Source organism: Diadema antillarum, unplaced genomic scaffold (genome assembly GCF_040938485.1).
Source record: "Diadema antillarum isolate AM-2024a unplaced genomic scaffold, OU_Dant_1.0 seq00001017_RagTag, whole genome shotgun sequence".
Classification (NCBI taxonomy): domain Eukaryota; kingdom Metazoa; phylum Echinodermata; class Echinoidea; order Diadematoida; family Diadematidae; genus Diadema; species Diadema antillarum.
This window is the reverse complement of record NW_027271852.1, coordinates 392,817-414,444: the sequence shown is the minus strand read 5'-3', so window position 1 is coordinate 414,444 and position 21,628 is coordinate 392,817. Positions and strand designations below refer to the sequence as shown.

Below are 21,628 nucleotides of genomic sequence, written 5' to 3'. Positions count from 1 at the left end.
TAGGAAAAATATAGAATAGTTGGCAATAGCAAATGCTTGGCACCAAGAGCAGATTGATGTCAGGGAAATGTGTGGTTCCCAGGTCCCTGCGTGCAGGCCTCATAGACGACCCGGACTGCATCCAGGCTTTCCTGGCGTCCGTCTCCAACGCGCTGTACATCGCCGAGTCCAGCGACCGGGACTCTGCCCTGATCTCGTCCAACGCCATCCTGGCCATGGGCCATGTTGCCGTGGTGATGAGCGACACGCCCCGCACCATCGAGAGCGTCCAGCAGATTCTCCAGCAGCGCTTCTGCACCCCGCCCTCGTCCCTCGATGTCCTCATCGTCGACATGCTGGGCTGCCTTGTGCTTTCCGGACATGTAAGTTCTTCTTCTTTTCCTTCATTGCACCATTTCTCTAGCGCTGCCTGCTTGTTTCTTGGTCATTGGACGGATGGTTGGTTGACTAAAGGTTAGTAGAAGCCTGAATCTCCTATTGTATGATCTCCCCAGATGATGAAAGTCTTCTGCAGCTTTATTTCTCATTTGCTATCATCTCATTTATTTATTTTTTTTTGACAGCCTGCAGTCACACAGGAGGTGATGAACATGTTTATTCAGATCAGTGTGGAGGCTGGATCATCTGCTTATACACCAAACAGCTCACAGGCCTCTCAGAGATACAGGTGAGCTGTGGGACAAAAGCAATCCACTTCTTTGTACTGAAGAGTTTGCTGTAGTTGAAAAGACTCGTCAGCGTACTATCATTAGAGAAACCGAAAATTTTATTCTTCATGGTATGATTGACAAAGCTGAATTTATAATGTAGAAAAGAGTACTCCACAAGCCCATAATGGTCCATGAGTCGAGGAGAAAGGGCATCAATGATCATGGGTAGGGTAATTACCCTGTGGACAAATAACCCAGACCCTTCCTATGACCGTAACCTTAATCGTGAACCTAATCCTAACTCTAAACCTAACCCTAACCTCAATCTTTACTCTAACCTTATCACGAACCAGTATTTAGCCCAGGAAGGGGGAGGGAGGGGTAATTGCCCTGATACGCCTGTTGTCCCTATTCATTCATTTAACCCTAGCTGTGCTGTGTTTACCAATTGGCTTTGATGTCTGAAGACTATGGGTAATTGTCAATGAATAGAGATTAGCTAATTGCCCTAAACCCTATTGTATCACCATGGCCTTTGTGTTGGACTGAAGCACATTGTAACATCTGAATGGTTTTTTTTTTTCTTTTTTTTTAGTATTAACAATCTGCCTTCTTTACATCAAAATGTGTGGATGTTCTGGAAGTGAATGTTTTGCAGGCATTGGACTGGAAAATTTAGAATCAACCAACTTATGGAATGGCAAAAGAACAAGAGCATTTTTTCCTTGCGGTGTAGTTTTGCATGATTTATGGATGGTGTTTCTCTGTCTCTGCTTGTGATTCCTATGTATCAATTTACATCAAAGTAGAAGCAGTTTAAGTTAGTGAATGAAATGGTAGCAAATAATGGTGCAGTGGAACCATCATAATTACACTGGAACATATAGTTGTGGTACTGCAAGCAGAGTTGGGCTGTAAAGGATGTGTGAAAGAGTTGTCCGCTTGAAGGTCTACCAGTTGGTAGAGAGGATTAAGAGTCCCTTCACTTTCCTTCCTTCCAGGCACTGCTCCATGGCGATCATCAACGCCCTGGCCAACATCTCAGCCTGCATCACGGGGGAGAACGAGCAGCAGGACCTCCTGCTGCGCCTCCTCGAGCTCTTCGTCCAGCTGGGCCTGGAGGGTAAGCGGGCCAGCGAGAAGGCCCCCTCGGCCATCAAGGCCTCCAGCAGTGCAGGCAACCTGGGCATCCTCATCCCCGTCCTGGCAACGGTGAGGGGTTGATTTCACCTCCTGTCTACTTTCCTTGTTATTTGTTTATTTCTTTACTATTTGTTTCATCAGTAACCAATGAATGATAAAATGATGCACATTGTATGTTTCATATGTAATTGCATGACCTATTTGAAAGAGAGAAAAAAAAGACTTTGAAATGAAGAGATGTGTACAGTAAAAAGTTTTGCTGTTTTGATCCTTATTTCTCAATATGTGTTTATTTCTTGACTAATTGTTTCATCAGTAACCAATGAATAATAAAAAGATGCACATTGTATGTTTCATATGTAATTGCATGACCTTTTTGAAAGAAAAAAAGACTTTGAAATGAAGAGATGTGTACAGTACAAAGTTTTGCTGTTTTGATCCTTATTTCTCAAAATGTGAGGACTTTTGAAATATCAAAAACATCAGCACTTTGTCATTTTTTTTTTAGACGAAATGGGGAAAAAGTAGCGTAGCGCATAAAGCTGAGATGCTATCACAGGTAAACTTTGATAGTATGTGCATCCTGCATATCAAAAGAAGAAAAGGAAATGGAAACACCTTCTCCATTAAACTGCACAGCAGAAGTCATGGATATTTTCTTCCTACAAATATACCAAAACATTGATTCTTCCGTACCATTATACAGAGTCAGTTTTTATGTAAAGAAAATTGTTGAAATTGTACAAAATGACCAGAGTGTGTAATGCTATACTTGTTTATACAATGTTAAAGAAATTGCTGAAAATTGCAAAAGCAATTCCACGCAGAGAATAGATCAAATCAAATCAAATATCGCAATGTCGTAAACCTTTGTTTTTACGTTGCTGCTCCTGGTTCTTCGCCGATTCAGCTGATCAAGAGACTGCCACCAATCCAGGACCCCAAGCCGAGACTCCACAAGTTCTTCCGCGACTTCTGGCTGTACTGCGTGGTCATGGGATTCGCTGTGGAGGACTCGGGTGAGTGTTCTCTATCACATAATGCTTGTCTTATAAAACAACTAAAAAGATATAGCTCTATTAAAACAACAACAACTACAGCAACAGTAACAACAACAACAACAACTATTAAATGAATATGTATAGCATAGAAGATACCCCCACAGACACGGATACATATTTATGCAGAAATAAATACTGCGATACATAGTATATGATAGAAGTTTATTTTCACTTTACCTTTAAGAGGGGAATACCTTCCCCCCCCCCCCAAAAAAAAAAAAAAAAGAAGAAGAAGAAGAAAAGAAAGACTGCAACACAAACCAAGATTAACAACAATTGGCATATTTTGTGAATTGCAGACATGTAGTGTGTTAGATAATGTGGGGCAATCGAATGAAGAACATCTCTACTATATGACCGACATGTACAGTCAAACTTTTTTTGTGTCTATCACAATATATATATCTATTGAATATGCGAATGAAATGCATTTTAGTGCCGATTGGCACAGAATACATTGTACCTCGTATCATTAATAAATACACACTGCCAAAAGCCCCTGGCACAGAAAAGGATAACTCTATGCGCAAATTTAATATTACAAAAGCAATGCCTCCAAACATGAAGGCATATGTACATGTAGATGTATAACAATGACTTTCCATACTGTCAACATTGGTTCATGTCTTTAAAGTAGGTCACTAGTAAATCATTTTGTCAAATATTTGTGTGTGATTCATTGTATTTAGTGTTTTCTGTAGGTGTGCATGATATGAGTGTCAGTACAGCAAGGTAAAATTGTATATATTATAATTGGTGCATTGGTTTATTATTTGTGCTTTATAGTGTGTTAGCGCATATCATATGTATACATATCACTTCTCAGTTCTGTAAATATGTTGTATGTTTAGTATCAGTTTTTTATAGAAGAGTAATTTCTGTGGTATTTCAGTCATTGTTGTTCTTTGTAGTAGCTACATGTATGTACTTAGTGATATCAATGATGTATGTATTATCGGAATATGTGGAGTTTGGGCAAAAACCTTTTCTGTAGCTTCTCTTTGATTTTACTAAAATTTTCGTTCATTCATGTATTGTTTCGTTTTTCCTTTGACTCTGTCAAACACATAAGAGCTTCAGTTTTCACAGCTAATGCAGTTGCAGATACAGTTGAAACAGATAAAATTGATTTGCATAATGCAGAACTCATTACATCTAATTACAAGGAAGATGTGAAATAACATGCACTGAAAGCACATACCGGTAGTGTTTGTAGAGCAGAGAAGTAATTTAAAGTTTAACAACTAATGCTTGAAAGTAAAAGTGATTTTATTTTGATACAAAATGGCAACATAAAATTGATAATTTGGAAAATCTGCTGAGAGTTAATAGAGACTTCCTTAGCTTCTTTACATTCAATGTTATCTTCTATATACACAATATGACTTTCAACATAATGATGCTGTGTAAACTCCAGATGAACACTGACTGAATAAAGAAAAACATTTCTGTAGCTTCAAGTCACTGTAATCAATACAGAAAAATAACAAAAAAAGAGTTGTGAAAGTTTCATTAGGTTTAGGTGAGAAGTAAGAAAGTTGCAAGGTTTAAATTGTCGCATGTTTTTATGTGATGATGATATCAGTCACAATCAAATATGCAAATCAGCTGAGGTAGCGATGAGCAACATTTGAGCACATTGTTTTCATAAATAAAATCCTGGAATTCATTGCAAATAAGGACTCTCACACAAAATATATATGTGCAATGTGCATTAATGGTATAGAATTCACACAGCAACTAGAATGACATTCTGCGAATGAATCAGATCTGATCTTTTAAGGGCCATCCTATCTTTTTGGGGTGCACGAATCACATCTCTCATGGGATCTGTAGAAATTGAGAAGATTAGGGTACATCCTACCTACTGACAGTATGTGCCTGTGGCGGTAGGAAGCTAGTGAATGGCATGATATTTACATCCCAGGAATTTCCTTTCTCTCCCAGGGGTCCAAGTCTGGAATATCGTCCCACAAACAACAAGACGTATGACAAGGATACAAATTGCTTGCTTTTCTTCTTGTTTTGTTTCCCTGTTCCCATCCACCCCCTTTGCCCTTTTTTTATTTTTGTTAATTTCCATTTGCTTTCTGACTTACTGGCTGTTATGTCTTGCGCTGACTTGTTAGCACAGTTTGTAGGGGCTGTCATTGATGCGCTGTTATCTAGTGATTATTTCAAGTTTAGCGCTGTGTTGACACTTTTATGGACTTGGTTTTGCTTTTTGTTTTTTGTTAATTCTATACTGGAATGCTGCAGTTTTATTGCATTTATTGAATTGATTGCTAGTTTCAATTCGTGGTTGCCATTCACAAGGAAGATGCACATGATATCAGTCAAATACGTATGTGTATTCATATCTGTTTATTTATCTGTAGCAGAACGGATATGTGAACCAGGAAATGCCATATAAAAATATCTCATGTGTGTCTGACATTATGCTACTTCTGACTAAAACCGCAGTAATATGTATTACCAGCATACATATTGTATTTGATGCTTTGATATCATTTTTTTTTTTTTTTTTTTATGGTGTTGGACATTGATATGTGACATAAGTTTCAAATCAACTGATGTCTTGTGCAATATTGGATGTTGCAGAGTGGCATACTTTAGATTGATGAGAACATTATTTAGCTGCTGATGCTGCCTTGCTGTATGTAGTGCCTGCCATGCACATACATGTACAGTAGTGTATGATGTTTACATGTACCAGTATGCATGTATGTATGTAATCTATGTGTGTATGTATACATGTATGTACACTGTATGTACAGTATCCGTCACAATAAAGTTTCACTTCTAACGTTAGCTAACGGAGATTATCGTTAGCTAACGTTAGCTAACGGAGCCGCCGGGAAGTCAGCTAACGTTAGCTATCGATAACTAACGTTAGCTGACTAACGTTAGCTATCGATAGCTAACGTTAGCTATCGATATCAACTAACGTTTGCTCATAGGGCTAACGTTACTAGACGGAGAATTTCGTCTGTTCGGAGTTTTATTTTACTGTTCAGTATTACGGTCCTCCTCCGAGCTCCGGAGATCAAGACACACGGAAGGCCGACATAATTTACAACGCTGCGTTAGCGGGATGCACCACTGTCCCTACACTGACTATAAGGACGTGATAGATCGGCAAAATCAATCTTATTAACGCTACATTGTATGTATTATCTCATAAACACATCGGCAATCACGCTCACCGACTGTTCGAAAAATCGAAGATTTGGGTGTAGTTTTCATGGAAAACACAGCTACCAGCTCGCGCTCGTCGACACTGTTTGCAAACTAACGATGCATACAATCAATCGTACACTCACGATCTACATCTATCTTTGACAGTGAAATGTACATAATGTATAACGTGTTGAGTGCAGGAAATCCCCTTCCCATATACTTCCTTGGATCCACCTACGTGTACCATAAGTACCAAGTACCGGTACCGTACCTGAGCTCTCTTGGCTCTGCCAACAGCATGTGTGTGTCGTGTAGTCACGCGCACGTGCGCTTGCGGCGCTTCTGAACTAGTACTGTACTGGTAACTGATTACGGGCGAATCGGTTTCCGTGCTAGAGCATCCCACCTGTTGTACTTGTACTTAGCCTTCAGTTTGTATTATCATTGTAATTTGGAGGGGGTTCCGTGAAGCCAGACGTACCAGTGATGTCCACGGAAAATATCCCCGACGATAATAATACTGATACAATGTCAATGTATTTCGGTAGCCCAGCGACCTCCGTGATATAAAGTAGCGTTCCGTGTACTGAAAAACATTATCAACGTTTGTATAGGACTATTTTTTCCCATAATCTTTCATTGATTCCATATTCAAAACAATTTCATAACAAATGAAATCACATGTATTACAAAATCCACGATTTAGCATGACATAATTATAATGAAATCAAACCAAGCTGTACTTTCAGCAGAAACAGGACATTCGTAAAGAATATACAATGCACCAGAGAAAGAAAACATCATACACTGCTTACTTACTTTCGTTAAAATCAAATCGAGCTGTACTTTCAGCATGACAGTACAATGTTAGGCCTAATGTTAGGACTAATGTTAGGCCTTACCGATACTTGGGATGAAGAGCGGCGGTTCGCCGGGCAGACCGATCGAGTGTATCGCCATTTTATTAGGTGATCCGAGTATTTAGCTTTTTTTTTTGACATTTCCCTGTCTTTTTTTATTTCGATGTCGTTTCCGATCTTCATTGTGAGATCGGCAAGCATTTTTGTTTTAGCTAAGGCATTTTTTCTCTCTCTCTGCTGAGAAGATATCGAAGCGTGGATGAGCGTCGGTCCCGTAATTTTGAAATGAATTCTATACCTCTCAATGTGCACCAATTTTTTTTTTCTCTTTACGATCGCCAAGCTATTAAAAGTGTTTATACTGAGTATTTACAGGACATTATTTGCAGGTTTTCCGAAGAAATATAATTATAACAGTATGCCATTTATGCGCGCGGGTATACTGGGTGTAATTTTACAGTAAACGTGCCTAGCATGTTCAATACGCTGTTAATCTTGCAGTTTATTTTTATGCTATAGCAGAATGACTGAATATTATAAAGACTCACTTTTAATTGCAAATAGTAATGTTTATACCTATACCGAGAAAAAAAACACTTTCATTTTCCTTTTTCTATTAAACAGTAAACGGCATGTATGAAATACAAAAACCAAATCAGCTAACGTTTAATAGCGAGACAAAACTGCATGTCTACCGGGGAGCCAGCGAGTTTTTCTCTGTGTAGGCCTAATTCAGTGGGTTTTATTCTGCAATTGCATTCGCTACGAGGTTTTGGTATCATACATTAAAGTAGAAAAATAGCAAAATTCAAATGTTGATAGTTGTAAAATATTTCATTATGCATGCTACATGCAGAACAAGCATTGACACGCTTCATCGTGCTTGAAACTGGAGAATACGGTTGTGTTGCCATTATTTTCGATTCTATAAGTTCCGTGCACATCGCGTTGGATACGCGGATGAAGTGCAAAGATTGTGAACATTGGCCTTAGATTGATATTTGTACACACTTAGAACTCCACACGTTCAAACCTTCATTGACATAATGATTCATTATAGCATCGCTTTAATTTCATTTTGTCTTCTTCTCTTAAACTCAGTTAATGGCAATGCCATGTAAGAAAAGCAAAAACTACGATAGCTAACGTTACCTGGCTAACGTTAGCTAACGTTAGCTACCGTTATTCTCTACTCTCAGTCAGTTCTGCACTAACGTTAGCAAACGTTAATTTTGATACTGAATCATGTCAATTCGTTCTAGAGCATATACATAATGAAATATTCTTACAAGTATCAACATTCGCATTTTGCGATTTTGTCTACTTTTATGCATGATACCAAAACCCTTTGAAGCAAATGTAATTGCAGAATACAGACCATGCATTGATACCAAAGAGAAAATTCGCTGGGTACCCGCGGTACAGACGTGCAGTAAGTTCTGGTCCCACTACGTCTTATCTATCGTAAGCTAACTAACGTTAGCCATTGTGGTTTTTGTTTTTCATACATGCAATTAACTATGTTTAAGAGAAAAGGCAAAATGAAATTAAAGGGATCGTAATATTCTCTTAATGAACGTTTGAACGTGAGTAATTTATATGTGTGTACAAAATTAATATAAGACCAAAGTTCAAAATCTTTACGCTTCATCTTCGTGTCCAACACGATATTCACGGAACCTCGCAAAAAATTATAATGATGGCAACTCAGTCCGTATTTCTCTACTCTCAAGCACTAACGTTAGCTAATGTTAACGTTATACTGAAGCGTGCCAACTTGTTCTATTAAGAGCATGCAAAATGAAATATTTTTACAAGTACCAAAATTGGCATTTTGCGATTTTTGTTTATTTTTATGCATGCTCTTATAGAACAAGTTGACACGCTTCAGTATAGCGTTAACACTAGCTAACGTTTAGTGCTTGAAAGTAGAGGAGAATACGAGGTGAGTTGCCATTATTTTTGCTAGGTTCCGTGAATATCGTGTTGGACACGAAAATGAAGCGTTAAGATTGTGAACTTTGGTCTTATATTATTGTACACACATACAGCATCCCTTTTAATTTCATTTTGCCTTTTCTCCTAAACATAGAAAGACGTATGATAAACAAAAACCACAGTAACTAACGTTATAGCTATGAACGTTAGATTAGTGAGACAGAACTGCACGTCTACCGGGTACCCAGCGAATTTTCTCTGTGTTATCAATAATTGTCTGTATTCTGTAGTTACATTCGCTTCACAAGATTTTGGTATCATGCATAACTGTAGACAAAATCGCAAAATGCAAATGTTGATACTTGTAAGAATATTTCATTATGTGTGCTCTAGAACAAATTGACATGCTTCAGTATAAGATTAACGTTTGCTAACGTTAATGCTTGAGAGTAGAGAATATACGGGGTGTCGTTATTTTCGCAAGGTTTCGTGAATATCGTGTTGAATACGAGATGAAGCGTAAAGATTGTGAACTTTTTTTTATACGCATATGTCTGATTTTTATACGCACATGTCGTCGGCGTTTTCACGAACCGACGCTATTTCGATTTTGGTCAAAATTTTCAAAATCGAGATATTGGTACCAAATGAAAGTGCTTTCAAAACTCTACCAAATCCCAAAATTTTAGATCACAAAATTAATTATTCTTAATTTTATCAAAGAAAGAAAAAAACGACGGTACTCGAAATATCGAGAAATTGAGAAAAAGGGGTTTCACGAACCGACGCAGTAAAGATACGCCGGTTCGTGAAACCCGAATTGCTAGGGTGAAGAGCAATGCGGGTTTTACGAACCGTCGCAGTTGCATTATTTTGAGCTTTGTTCAACTTACTGGCCTAGAATTAGGTTTTGGCCCTAATCCAGATCTCAGAGTGAGAACCAAACCATCTGAAAGATGAATGACGACCTAAGCCAGCCCACTGTCCACGAGTGAAGTGAATGGTAAGCTATAATCCTATTAAAATCATGCTCAAAATAACAGTTTCAGTTGGACTACCATAACCATTAATTGCGGTAGAGTGTAGTCCCATGTATTCAATCGCGTGATGGTTATGAAGCCTAGTCTGTAAACGCCATCCAATTTCAAATTAGATCCCAAATCATATTATTTATAGTTTCTTTTCAACTTATGTCGTTACTTCTGAGACTACTGAGTACTGTAGACGTAGTCGTAACGTCTGTGTGCAAGACATGCAAGATGTCAAAGTCTCGAAGACACTCATGGCTATGCCTTGACTTGAGTTGAAAATGAAATCATGAGATTGACAAAGTAGGCCTACTAAACTAAAAAAACAAGTAAAAAGTCTAAAAGTAAAATTCAAAGGAAGAGTAAAGAATAAAGGTAGACATGTTAGACTTTAACTTTCAAGTTTAACTATTAAGTCTAAGTTAAGACTTTACTTGTAATGCCAGTTACTAAAACTAAGATCAGCTGAAGTCTAAGACCAAGTCAAATTAACACAGAGTCTATAGTCTAGCTCTAGATCTACATCTAGACTAGTGGTAATAGTAGGTAGAGTCCACCCATTTTTCCCCCAATTTTTACTGGTCCATTCCTGAAAAAGTTACTGGTCAGTGTCCAACAGTAATTTTTCCTGGTCAGGGACCGTCGGACCAGTGCCAGTGTGCAGCGTTGGTGTAGATGTCATCTATGACAGTATGTGGTCTAGTGATACTACATAAACACTACGAGTAGTACTCTACAGGTAATAGGTGGCTTTCCTGTACAGTGCAGTGTTATAGTATACTTGTGAATTCAGCCCTAGTACCGTACTGTGTGTAGATGTGTGACATTATGTCTAACGTTAGTTCGAGTGGAGTACCTTTGAAGCACAGCGGTGGGGCTTTTTTTCCCTAAAACTTGTGAATGCGGCCCAACCAAATGGCGTTTACATATTCACGCGTGATTGACAGTGATACAGTAGCGCTGTCGATTTCCACAGCATCCATACATAATCTTTTGTCCTTTCTTCTTTCCTTTTTTCCCTTTGTTCTTTCACCCTTTTTATTCTTGGAATCGAAGGACTTCTAAGAAATGTCCCTCGACTGATTTAACCAGGACTCTTGAGTCCTGGTAAACCTAACCTAACCGAGTAACCGTTAACATTTGTTAGGCCTAACATAACAGTAACACTGACTTAGCCCTGTATTGACTTTGTCTTTGGCCGACTTACTGAGATGGCGAGTCTAACTCTTTAACGTTGGTCTAAACGTAGTCGTTAGATCTGTCAGTGTCAGTGTCACCGGTTATTGTATATGGTGCCATCTCTAACGTACGTTAACAAGTTGATGTTAGTTATCTATGTCAACTTACTGAGTCAGTAATAGTGGTACTGTCATCCTGTTGGATATCGCCGCAATATCATCCGTGACGTGTTAATTTCGTGTCACAAAGACAAAAGTTGCCAAGATCTAATAGTATTAGACAGGGCCGGCGCAGCCGTGGGGGCCGTGGGGGCTCGGGCCCCCACACTTTTTGTGCACCATGCAAAGGAATACATAAGGTGTCATCACTTTGTTAGCTCATGAAACCCGGAAGTGGGCCCCCACACTTTTGAAAACACTGCGCCGTTCCTGTTAGATGTCTAGATCTAGATGTAGTCTAGATCTATAATATAAATTTTGTGAACCACTGGTAACTTAAAAGTGAAAGGTCTAGACTTCACTTAGTCTATAATTAGACCAGACATTCATGAGGCAAAGGCCTATTTAGTAGATCTATTCTTATTCTATTGTAACGTCAATTCCTACTAACTCGCCACGTGTTATTCCTAAGGCCAAGGACTTCCGGGTTAGTGATTTTTTTTTTTTTTTTTCATAAATACCAAACAGCAGATGTGTTTCATTTGCATTCTTGTGCAGACTTCATGAAAATATGTGCAGTATCAAAGAAATATGATGCACATGACAATGCCAGTGTACTATAGGTGAATGGTTAATACCTTTAAAAGCTGAATGATAATGTAGAGTCTAGGTCTAATTAAGATGTTACAGTCTCTGATAAGAAACAGGTTTGATTGTCATAGACTGTTTCCCAAATGCAGGTACATGTAGTAATATTCAGCTATTTCAATGCAATGCCTTGTTTACAAATACATGTAGATTTATATTCATGTGAATGATAATTCAATTTCTACATGAGACATACCAAGTGCTAAACATAATATCTTGCATCAGTAAAATGTGTAAATGAAGAGACAATTTGAATATGCATCAAATACGAACAGCAGCATTTTTTGACATTCTTTTATCCTGCACAGGCCTACCATTTTGTTTTATGTTTAATATAAATAGAGCAAAATAATTTCAACTTCAGTTTTGTTGGCTGATTTTTTTTTTCTTCTCAAAATTAAAGTTGTATCTTGTGCCATGATGTTTGATTTTAATCAAAAGTTCTTAATTTCTTTCTTTTCTTTCAGATGACTGGTGCCATGTAGTAGCGAAGAACTGGACTGTCTCAGAAAAGAAAAGGAAAAGTACAGGGTCGTGTACATCACCAACGGATGTGAATACAATGGTAATGTAGAGTCTAGGTCTAATTAAGATGTTAAAGTCTCTGATAATAAACAAGTTTGATTGTCGTAGACTCTTTCCCAAATGCAATTAGTAATATTCAGCTATTTCAAAGCAATGCCTTGTTTACAAGGACATGCAGATTTATTCATGTGAATAATAATTTAAATTCTACATGAGACTTACTAAGTGCTAGACATAAGATCTTGCATCATTAAAATATGTAAAAGGCGAGACAATTTGAATATGCATCAAAAACAGCAGTATTTTTTTGACATTCTTTGATCCTGTATACCGTTTTGTTTTATGTTTAATATAAATAGAGCAAAATAATTTCAACTACAGTTTAGTTGGCTGATTTCTTTTTCTCAAAATGAAAGTTGTATCTTGTATCATGATGTTTGATTTTAATCGAAAGTTCTTAATTTCTGTCTTTTCTTTCAGATGACTGATGCCATGCAGTAGCGAAGAGCTGGACTGTTTCAGAGAAGAAGAAAAAAGTACAGCATCGTGCTGATCATCAAGGAATGTGAATACAATGGCTTAGGAAAGAAGACAATCTACAGATAGGATAGAAGGGAGAAATTGGGATGAAGGGCGACAACATAAGGACGGTATATCTACAGTGAAATGTGATTGTAAAGTGGAAACATGAAAGGAGATCCTAAGATTGAAGGTGAAAACAATGCATTCCATTCTGTGATGTCGTGATTACAATTTTGCTACACTTTAATAACACTACAGAGAGACATTTATATCAAGGAAAGCTTCATGTGGATATGGAATGTTAGATTTTTTTAAGTGTTCATTAGTATGTATTTCATGATAATAAATCTTGAAGGTTTTGTGTGGTAATCATAACCTTGTGATAAATCTTGATAGATTTCTAAGTGCACATTGGCAATATTTAGATGATGCTGTAATCAGATTAAGTTCTATTCTCCTTTATTCTTTTATTTATTATTTTGTTGTCTTCAACCCACTTTGAATGTGTCACGTATGATTCTTATAAACATGGGAACATGCACTCCATGTAAATGATAGGACTTATAACAAATTGACATAATTATTCAACCATCACTAGACAGTTCTGTTATAAGATGTTCTTTATCTAACTAAAATTGTAAATTATGATACGTGTATGTTCCCATGCAAACTCACAACAAAATACAGAAATTTGATTTCTTTTAATAATAATTCATTATGTCTCTAAATTTACAATTAAAGAAAGTGATTGCAATAAGGATGTCAAACATCGTATATTAAAATAATAGATTATTCATTTGTCTCCATCCGTAGTAACGCACGCAACTGCAGTGTGCAGTTTGTAGGCTGCTGTGAAAAAAAAAAAAAATCACAGGCAGCCCAAGCAGGATTCGAACCCACGACCTCTGGATTACTAGACCAGCGTCATAACCACTAGACCACCGGAGTGCCCTGGCGCTACCTTTACACATGAATAATTAAGTATAGAAGGGCTTGGGGGCGCTTCGAAGTTTACTGCTCTTATTAAATATGTACATGTCATTTGCAACTCAACTAAAGATGATTAAACACACTGAAATTCTTACTTTAAATGATATTCATAATCTGTTTTTTTTTTCTTTAATAGCTTGGGATGTACACTTTATACACTGTATCGGTCTACATTTCGCCTACAATATGGAATTCTTTACTTCGAGACGTTTGTTTTTAACAAACAAAAAATTAAGAGTCCTTTAAAGGTACTGTAAAACAGTGGTGTTTGTTTGTTTGTTTGTTTTTTGGTGGGGGGGGGGGGGAGTCAAATTAGCCTTGGCCCCTCTCCACCGTCTTTTTTTTTTCCTTTAGCTGCATTTTTTTTAGTCATCACATGAAAATTCGTCTGCATCCACCCTGTAGTTTTGCTGATGACCTTTCTTTTTAATTATTTTAGCCACACACAATTTTGGCTGAATTTTCCCACCCCTCTTGTGAATTTGCTAGTACATGTACTAAAACACATTCTCAGAATGTGTTTATAGTAATGGTGGATTAAGGATTCACAGGGAGGGGGGGGGGGTCGGCCAAAATTTCTCTTTTCTCATATGTAACAAGCCTTCGGGGCGAAAGGCTGATATTATGGGCTTTCTACACACATTTTTAGATGCTAATTAAGGTTAACATGAGCATGATCATTTATGTTGTGATTAATTTATTTCCTTATATATGTATGACTTCTATTAGAGACTTAATTGGCTTGGCACTCCTTACATCGACCTATTTTAGACACCCATTTCCCTCTCTCGTGCTTTTTCTCTACTGTCCTGTGAATAGTGTAACTACATGTACATGCAGTACCTCTTCTCTTTTGTATGATACACATCAAGTTTTTATCTGAGCATATGGGTGTTGCAGCACTCTCAAGCTTCATGCATATGCAGCAACATCTTTGTGTGGTCATATACATACATGTAGTTCTGCTTGATATATTAATTTGAGAATGTTATTCTTTCTCTTGTATATGTTCCGTCCGCACTCTATAGATGTAAATGTACGATGTAAGATTTGGTGTGCATGTTCGAACTGTGTTCCTCTTTTTGTGAACACACAAGAACTGATATAATAATGAACTTGAATTACACATATTCTTGAATCTTGATTCCATCTCCATTTGCCATTAGATATGTATTGATTTATGGAGCTCTTCCACAATTGTTATCCTTCCCATTGTCATTACTCATCTCTGAATAATTCAAATTTGATATTTTATTGAGGACCTATGTTTTTTCGATTACATAATGTACCTCTTCAATATATTGCTGCAAAAGGCATAATAAAACATGACCATTATTATATATTTAAAATGAAGCTTGAAATTCTGATAGTGTTGATATTCATGTATTTTTAGGAGTTTATCAGTTTCGAAGAGTGCATGCAGGATGAGTTTATGTTTTTATATGATCAGGTGCAGCTATCATAGAATCTGTTGAGCAGGAAAGAGAAAGATGGAAAATGAGGAATTATGAGTGAATTCGCATGCGAGCCAAATGACAATAATGACACTGATAAAAATTGTGGCAAAGTAAATGTCACAAATATGTGGAATAATAAGAAATAAAGAAATTAATATATTATTTCAGAGAAAGAAATAACAGAGTGCATGCATGAGTATGAAAGATGAGTAAATACAAGTAATTATTACTGACTGGCACGTCTTTTTCCCAAGATTTAGCGGTATCCTTCATCTTAGAACAAACATTCATAAGTATTATGAAAGAAGTGAACTGAATTTGAATTAAAAATAATGTGAAAAAATGAAAAAGTAAGTTAATTAAGTAAAAAAAAAACAGTAAAAAGTAAAAAAATATGAAACACAGTATACCGAATACATGTATTACCAAATGATAGATGTCCAAATGCAAAAGTGTTAAATAATAATATATCCACAAAAAAAAAGGGGGGCAAAGAAATCTTTGGAACGATCAACCACAGCTATAATAACAATACATGCGTGTACTAAATGAAGATGAAAACAATGACAACAGGCTCTTTTTAGAACAATTAAGAGAAACTGGCTTGTATTATCATCTTAATTATCACTAAATGTATTGTAATCATCACAACAATCATTACATGACAATTAATTTCAATTAATAAGGTTATTGTTGATAAGCAGGTATAGCCCTAATAGTATTTGTATGTAAACACATACGAAAATGAAATAGCGACGGTTCGTAAATACACGCGTATTGCACGTTACCTATTGTACAGGCCCTACAGCGCGGGTCTCACGAACCGGCGTAATACAACTTACGTCGGTTCGTGAGACCCGCGCTTAAGTACATAACCTATGGTGCGCGCAAGAAACGATGGATTTACGAACCGACGCAGTGAGTTTGAAGACAGAAATATCGTAAATTTTTTGAATTCACACTAAAATTACACTATGGATAGGAAGAACAACTTCCACTCTCATCACCCTGTCAAAATTTTCACACACAAGACAGGAAAAGTCATTGAAAACGTTGTCTAAAACTTGTGAGATCTTTAAACGCGATTTTCTCAGAACTGCATTTTCGCTCAAAAACGAAATAGCGTCGGTTCGTGAAAACGCCGACGATGTAACCAACACACGTTTAGCATCACTGTGTCTTTAATCTCCTTTGGGCTTTTATAGTTAATGGCATGTATGAAAAAAAAAAACACCGACATTAGCTAACGTTAAAGAGACAGAACTGCATTGTCTGTACCGGGTATCCAGCGAGTCTTCTGTTGTTATATTGGTTTTATTCTGCAATTACATTCGCTTTACGAGGTTTTGGTTTAAGGCATAAAAGTAAAAGACATAATCGCAAAATGCCAACGATGATACTTGTAAAAATCATTTTGTTATACGCATGCTCAGAAGAAGTTGACACGCTTTGAAAATGTTAGTATGAGATGAGAGAATACGGGGTCTGTTGCCGTTATAATTTTCGCGAGGTCTCGTGAATACGCTGTATCATGCTGGTTACGAAGATGAAGAGTAAACATTGTGGACTTTGGTCTGGAGTATACCATATTAATATATGGACACAAATATTAAACTTAGACACGTTCAAAAGTTCACAGAATTATATATTAGCATCACTTTCATTTCATTACGCCTTTTTTTTTTTCTTAAACATAATGACATGTATGGAAAACAAAAACCACAATAGATAACGTTTATAGCTAACGTTAAAGTAGAGAGACAGAACTGAATGTCTTTTCCCGGTTACGGGTTGTTTCGGCAAATTTAAAAGAAGGGTAATAAGGACATGCTTACCGAAACGTTGAGATAGAGAAGGTTCTATTCAGGACCAATCTCCTATCCGCGAAAGAATTCAAGGCGTCTCTTGAAACCATCTGCCTGTAAAAGATTAAGACCTCATTGTCTCCGATCACGCAATGATGATGCCACTTCGAGATGCACAATGAAGACAATTTGAATCGCGGCGATCGTTTGTTGACGAACAATAAAAACCTCGGCAAGCGGGAGGGGCAACGAACAAAGGATTGTCTTAATGACTTGCTATGGAGCTTCTCAGTGGCAGGAAGAGAGTGTGACAATGGATGCCACCGGTCACGATCCAGGGATGATGAACATGGGATGTAAGTTTTTAGAACGTATATGCTTATAGTGTAGTATATAGCAAAGTGAGATACACATTATAGAGAGAATGAAACGTTACTGTTTTCATCGGTAATCAAGATTATCGCATCGTGGGCAAGTTATCACGTACATTATACCCCGAAGCTGCTCAGGCTATACTCACGCATGTGCACCTTCTTCTGTAGTTTTTCTCTCCCCACTTTGTGAGATTTGCATTCGATTTTAGCATAGCTATCATTCAAGGTCGAGCGAATTTGAAAGATCACCGAGATCAACATTCATCATCTTAGCAACAGGTCCACTTTCCCCAATCATTATACACGACTCTAACGGCTGCTTTAAGAGAGTATAATAACACTGTAATATGGCTGAGAGCAATGATAGACATCATTGAGACTACAGTCATGTTGATATATACATATATATATATATATATATATATATATATATATATATTATATACACATGTAGCAGTTAAATATTTTCACTCGGATGTTTTATATAAAAATTATACACATGATTAATCTTGCGTGGCCTAATTATGAATACTCTTCAGTTTAGAAAACCAAGAGAAAGTTACAATGTATTAAGACAGTCATGCGTAAGTTGGCGCATCGACACGTAAACCTTTTCAGCTTATTCTAGATGTTGGTGACACAACATTTGCTCCTGCAACAGTTGCGCCGGTCTATGTTAAGACTGTAGGGCTTTAGATTTAATTTTGATATGATGATTTGGATTGGGGTTAGGGTTATGTTTGTATATAGGTAGAATTTTGATTGGATTAGTCTAAGATATTTCATGGGAATTAATGATAACAGTAGGCCTAATAAAATATACTGAGATGGATGTTCATCTTTATCTGTTGAATAACGCGAGCGTGAGCGAACAGATTACAATTTACAACGAGTATAATTTCTGTCTGTTCATAATTCATTTCCAGGAATGAGGTATCAAGTCCTGTAACCCATACCTCTACTTTCGAAGCAAAATCTAGTTCGTATAGTTGTCAAGGACTTGTGTGAGGAATGTGCTTTCAATCCGTCTTTTGTCGTGTGTTTTTGTTGGAAATGCTAAACCATTATCGTTGATCGGGCGATGCGAGAAAATTCTCCTTTGAAATCGGCGGGCTTTTGTTGTTGTTTTTGTTTTCTTAATACAAGGACTTTGGTTTGTTTCTGTTAAAAGTCCGAACGTAATTAGCTGGTTGATGCAGGGAGTTACCAGCTAGTGACTCTTTTGAAATCGGCAGACCTTTAATCAATGTGCAAGAGTTAGCGTCTTCTTTTAATGGAAATCCAAGGAGGTAGGCCTTTATCACAGCTCGCAACTAAGATTTTTGACTTTGGATGATCTTGGTACGCGATTTCAGCGTTGATTTGACAAGGAAAGACACCTTTGAATCTCGCCAAATCATGCCATTACATGCAGTAAGTAAATGAATTACAAGAAAGGCAATACGGAAATACATTGTACATTTAGGTTTGATTTCTGCTGTGCTTGTTCATTTAAAAAGTAATTGAACATCGCTACAAACTAAATGTTTATGAATTTAAGAAGAGACATGAAGACAATACAACTTTGCCAAACTAATATTGGAACTCATACCTCCCTGTTTTGACATTCCGCGCGCCTTATATTCTCGCTGATGAACATGTCTAAAAGCGTCGCCCCCCCCCCTTGAATATCACGAAAAGATTTAGAGTTTCATCGTCTTTCACACGCACAACGTTGATGGTTCAATCTCGTGTTGTTGCAAGCGTTGCGGAGATGAAGTGAAGAAATGCGTTATCACATGCATTACACTGCATATTTTTTTATACACCTATCATGATGAAGAAAGAAGAAAAGACATTTCAAAGTCGAAAGAGTCTTAACTCCCTGCATTAACTGGGCCAGCTAATTACGTTCGGACGTTAAAAGAAACAAAACAAAAGCCCTTGCACAAAAAAGGTCTGCCGATTTCAAAGGAGAATTTTCACGCATCGCTTCAACATCGGACAATAGTCCAGCAGACAAAAAACAGCAGAAGTCGGACTGAAAGAGACATCCTCATGCACACAGGTCTTTGACAACTATAGATTTTGCTTCGAAAGTAAGGCATGGGTTACATCTTGATAGCTCATTTCTGGATTATGAAGAGACAGAAATTATGCTAGCTCAAGTAACTGCAATTCGTTTACCAACGCTCGCGTGATTTAACAGATACGAAATATCCATTCACCATCTGATTTTGCTACGTCTCCACTTAAAAAGTATACATGTACATTGAGGTATACTCTGAATAAGTTAGAAAGGCTTACTGTCGACGCGGAAACTTACTTTTGACTGTCTTACTTTCAATCTTCCTTATTTTTACCATTTCAAAACCTAAAGTAAACGTATAAGGCGTAGATGCTCTAAACACATTGCGACATGATTTATGCCAAAGTACGCTTTCATCTTTTACGAGAGCTTTTGTGTAAGCGAATGCAAAACTTTTTTTTTTTGGGGGGGGGGGGGGGTTGTTTTCAATTGTTTGCTCTAGTCATGCGTTATTTTCAGGCTGTTTCATTTTTCAATTTAATGGATTTTAAACATCGTTTTCTTTAAGTATTCCAGTTCTCTCCCCCGCCCTCCACCTCACTGCAATCAGAAAGTCTAAAATCTGATCGATAAATACAACGTGGCATTTAGCGATCATTTCTACTATGAGCCAAAAGAAAGGCTATAAAATCATAATGTTGCTTAAAATCGTGATTTTTGCAATGATTCTTTTAACTCAACTCAACTCAGCTAATTCTTGGATCTACATTTCCAGGCTAATTACACGCTGTTTATTACCAGAACTCCAGTGCGTGCATTCTTTCGTCTGGCACCTGATGGGATCCGGCACCTGCTTTTGTGACAAAATTTTCACAAGGGTTGGGGGAAGGGTGTTAAGTTTCTTCTATCTGAAGAGACCGCATACAATCTCTTTGCGTTTTCCCCTTATTCTTTGGTTCTTTGTGTTGTGTTTGTGTGCTTTTTTGTTGGGTTGTTTGTATTTTCTTTTAATCATTCATGGGAGGGGAAAGAAGAGTAAAAGAGGAAGAAATGAAATAAGTGTGCCACGTATGTTGTACACCAGCATCACAATCATAACCATCACTTCGATCCTTACCCTTTTTCATTATTAACATTCAGAAACACGACCACCATCATCACTCGAGAAAAACACCGAAGCAAACAAATCACGTAACAGAGTACCAAGAACCTCCCCGACAACAACACAAACGCTACAAAGATCAAGCTGGATAAAACTTCAAAGTATTTTGTTAGGGCTAACGATCCACTGTAGTTACACAAACGTATTCTGAGGACTAGTCTGAGCTAACGTTAACCCGAGTGATTGTACTTACCTTATACCGTCTTACCGGTCCCTTGACCGGGCGTGGTCGTGGGGGCGCTGCAATGACGTGGACACCAGTCTCCTCCATCTTTGTCTATCTTGGGCCACTATTATTATTATTATTATTATTATTATTATTATTATTATTATTATCATTATTATTATTATTACGTTACATAATAATAGGGCTATATTTATAGGTTTGTGAATTTATGATTACAGTATTTATGATAATGTAACACGGGGGATCCGTGAACTGATTTAGCGAGATATTGCCGATTTTTTTTTCCTTTCCGATTATTCATGATCTTGAATATTCAACGTTAAATCGGAAAAATCGTGTTTTTTGTTCTTACTTATTTTTTTCTTAGCGAGTGCATATTAGAATTTCCCCTTTTTGACTAAATATAGGCCTAGTCTTCATCGCTAAAGCGTTTTATTGACAATACTTAATAAACGATGATAAAAAGAAGTGCTTTGTCCTATATTCTCTCATTAAAAAAAAAACCGTTTCTGCGAGCTACTAGTATCTGACACAGGGTAACCAACAAACTTTCGTTAGCTAACGTTAGATGCAGGAGAGGGATAGAAATTTCTCAGAGTGCACATTTAATGAGCTTTAGGTGGCTGTACATTGTGTGTGTGAGAGAGAGAGCGTGTCTGTAAAGATTTATAAAGACTAACGTTAGCTAACGTTAGCTAACGTTACGACTAACGCTCCATTGTAGTTACACAAGACACAATTCTTTGCAAATTC

General features: G+C 37.2%; 1 protein-coding gene across 1 annotated transcript in view; it reads left to right on the top strand.

Annotated features, from left to right (window-relative positions):
• LOC139742731 (phosphatidylinositol 4-kinase alpha-like) overlaps nucleotides 1-21,628 on the top strand; it is a 62,667-nt gene that overhangs the window by 11,424 nt on the left and 29,615 nt on the right. The window contains exons 11-15 of the mRNA XM_071653256.1: nucleotides 83-362; nucleotides 564-667; nucleotides 1,652-1,862; nucleotides 2,704-2,812; nucleotides 4,802-4,840. Coding sequence (XP_071509357.1) covers nucleotides 83-362; nucleotides 564-667; nucleotides 1,652-1,862; nucleotides 2,704-2,812; nucleotides 4,802-4,840 — 743 coding nt within the window. The remainder of the gene's footprint in view (nucleotides 1-82; nucleotides 363-563; nucleotides 668-1,651; nucleotides 1,863-2,703; nucleotides 2,813-4,801; nucleotides 4,841-21,628) is intronic.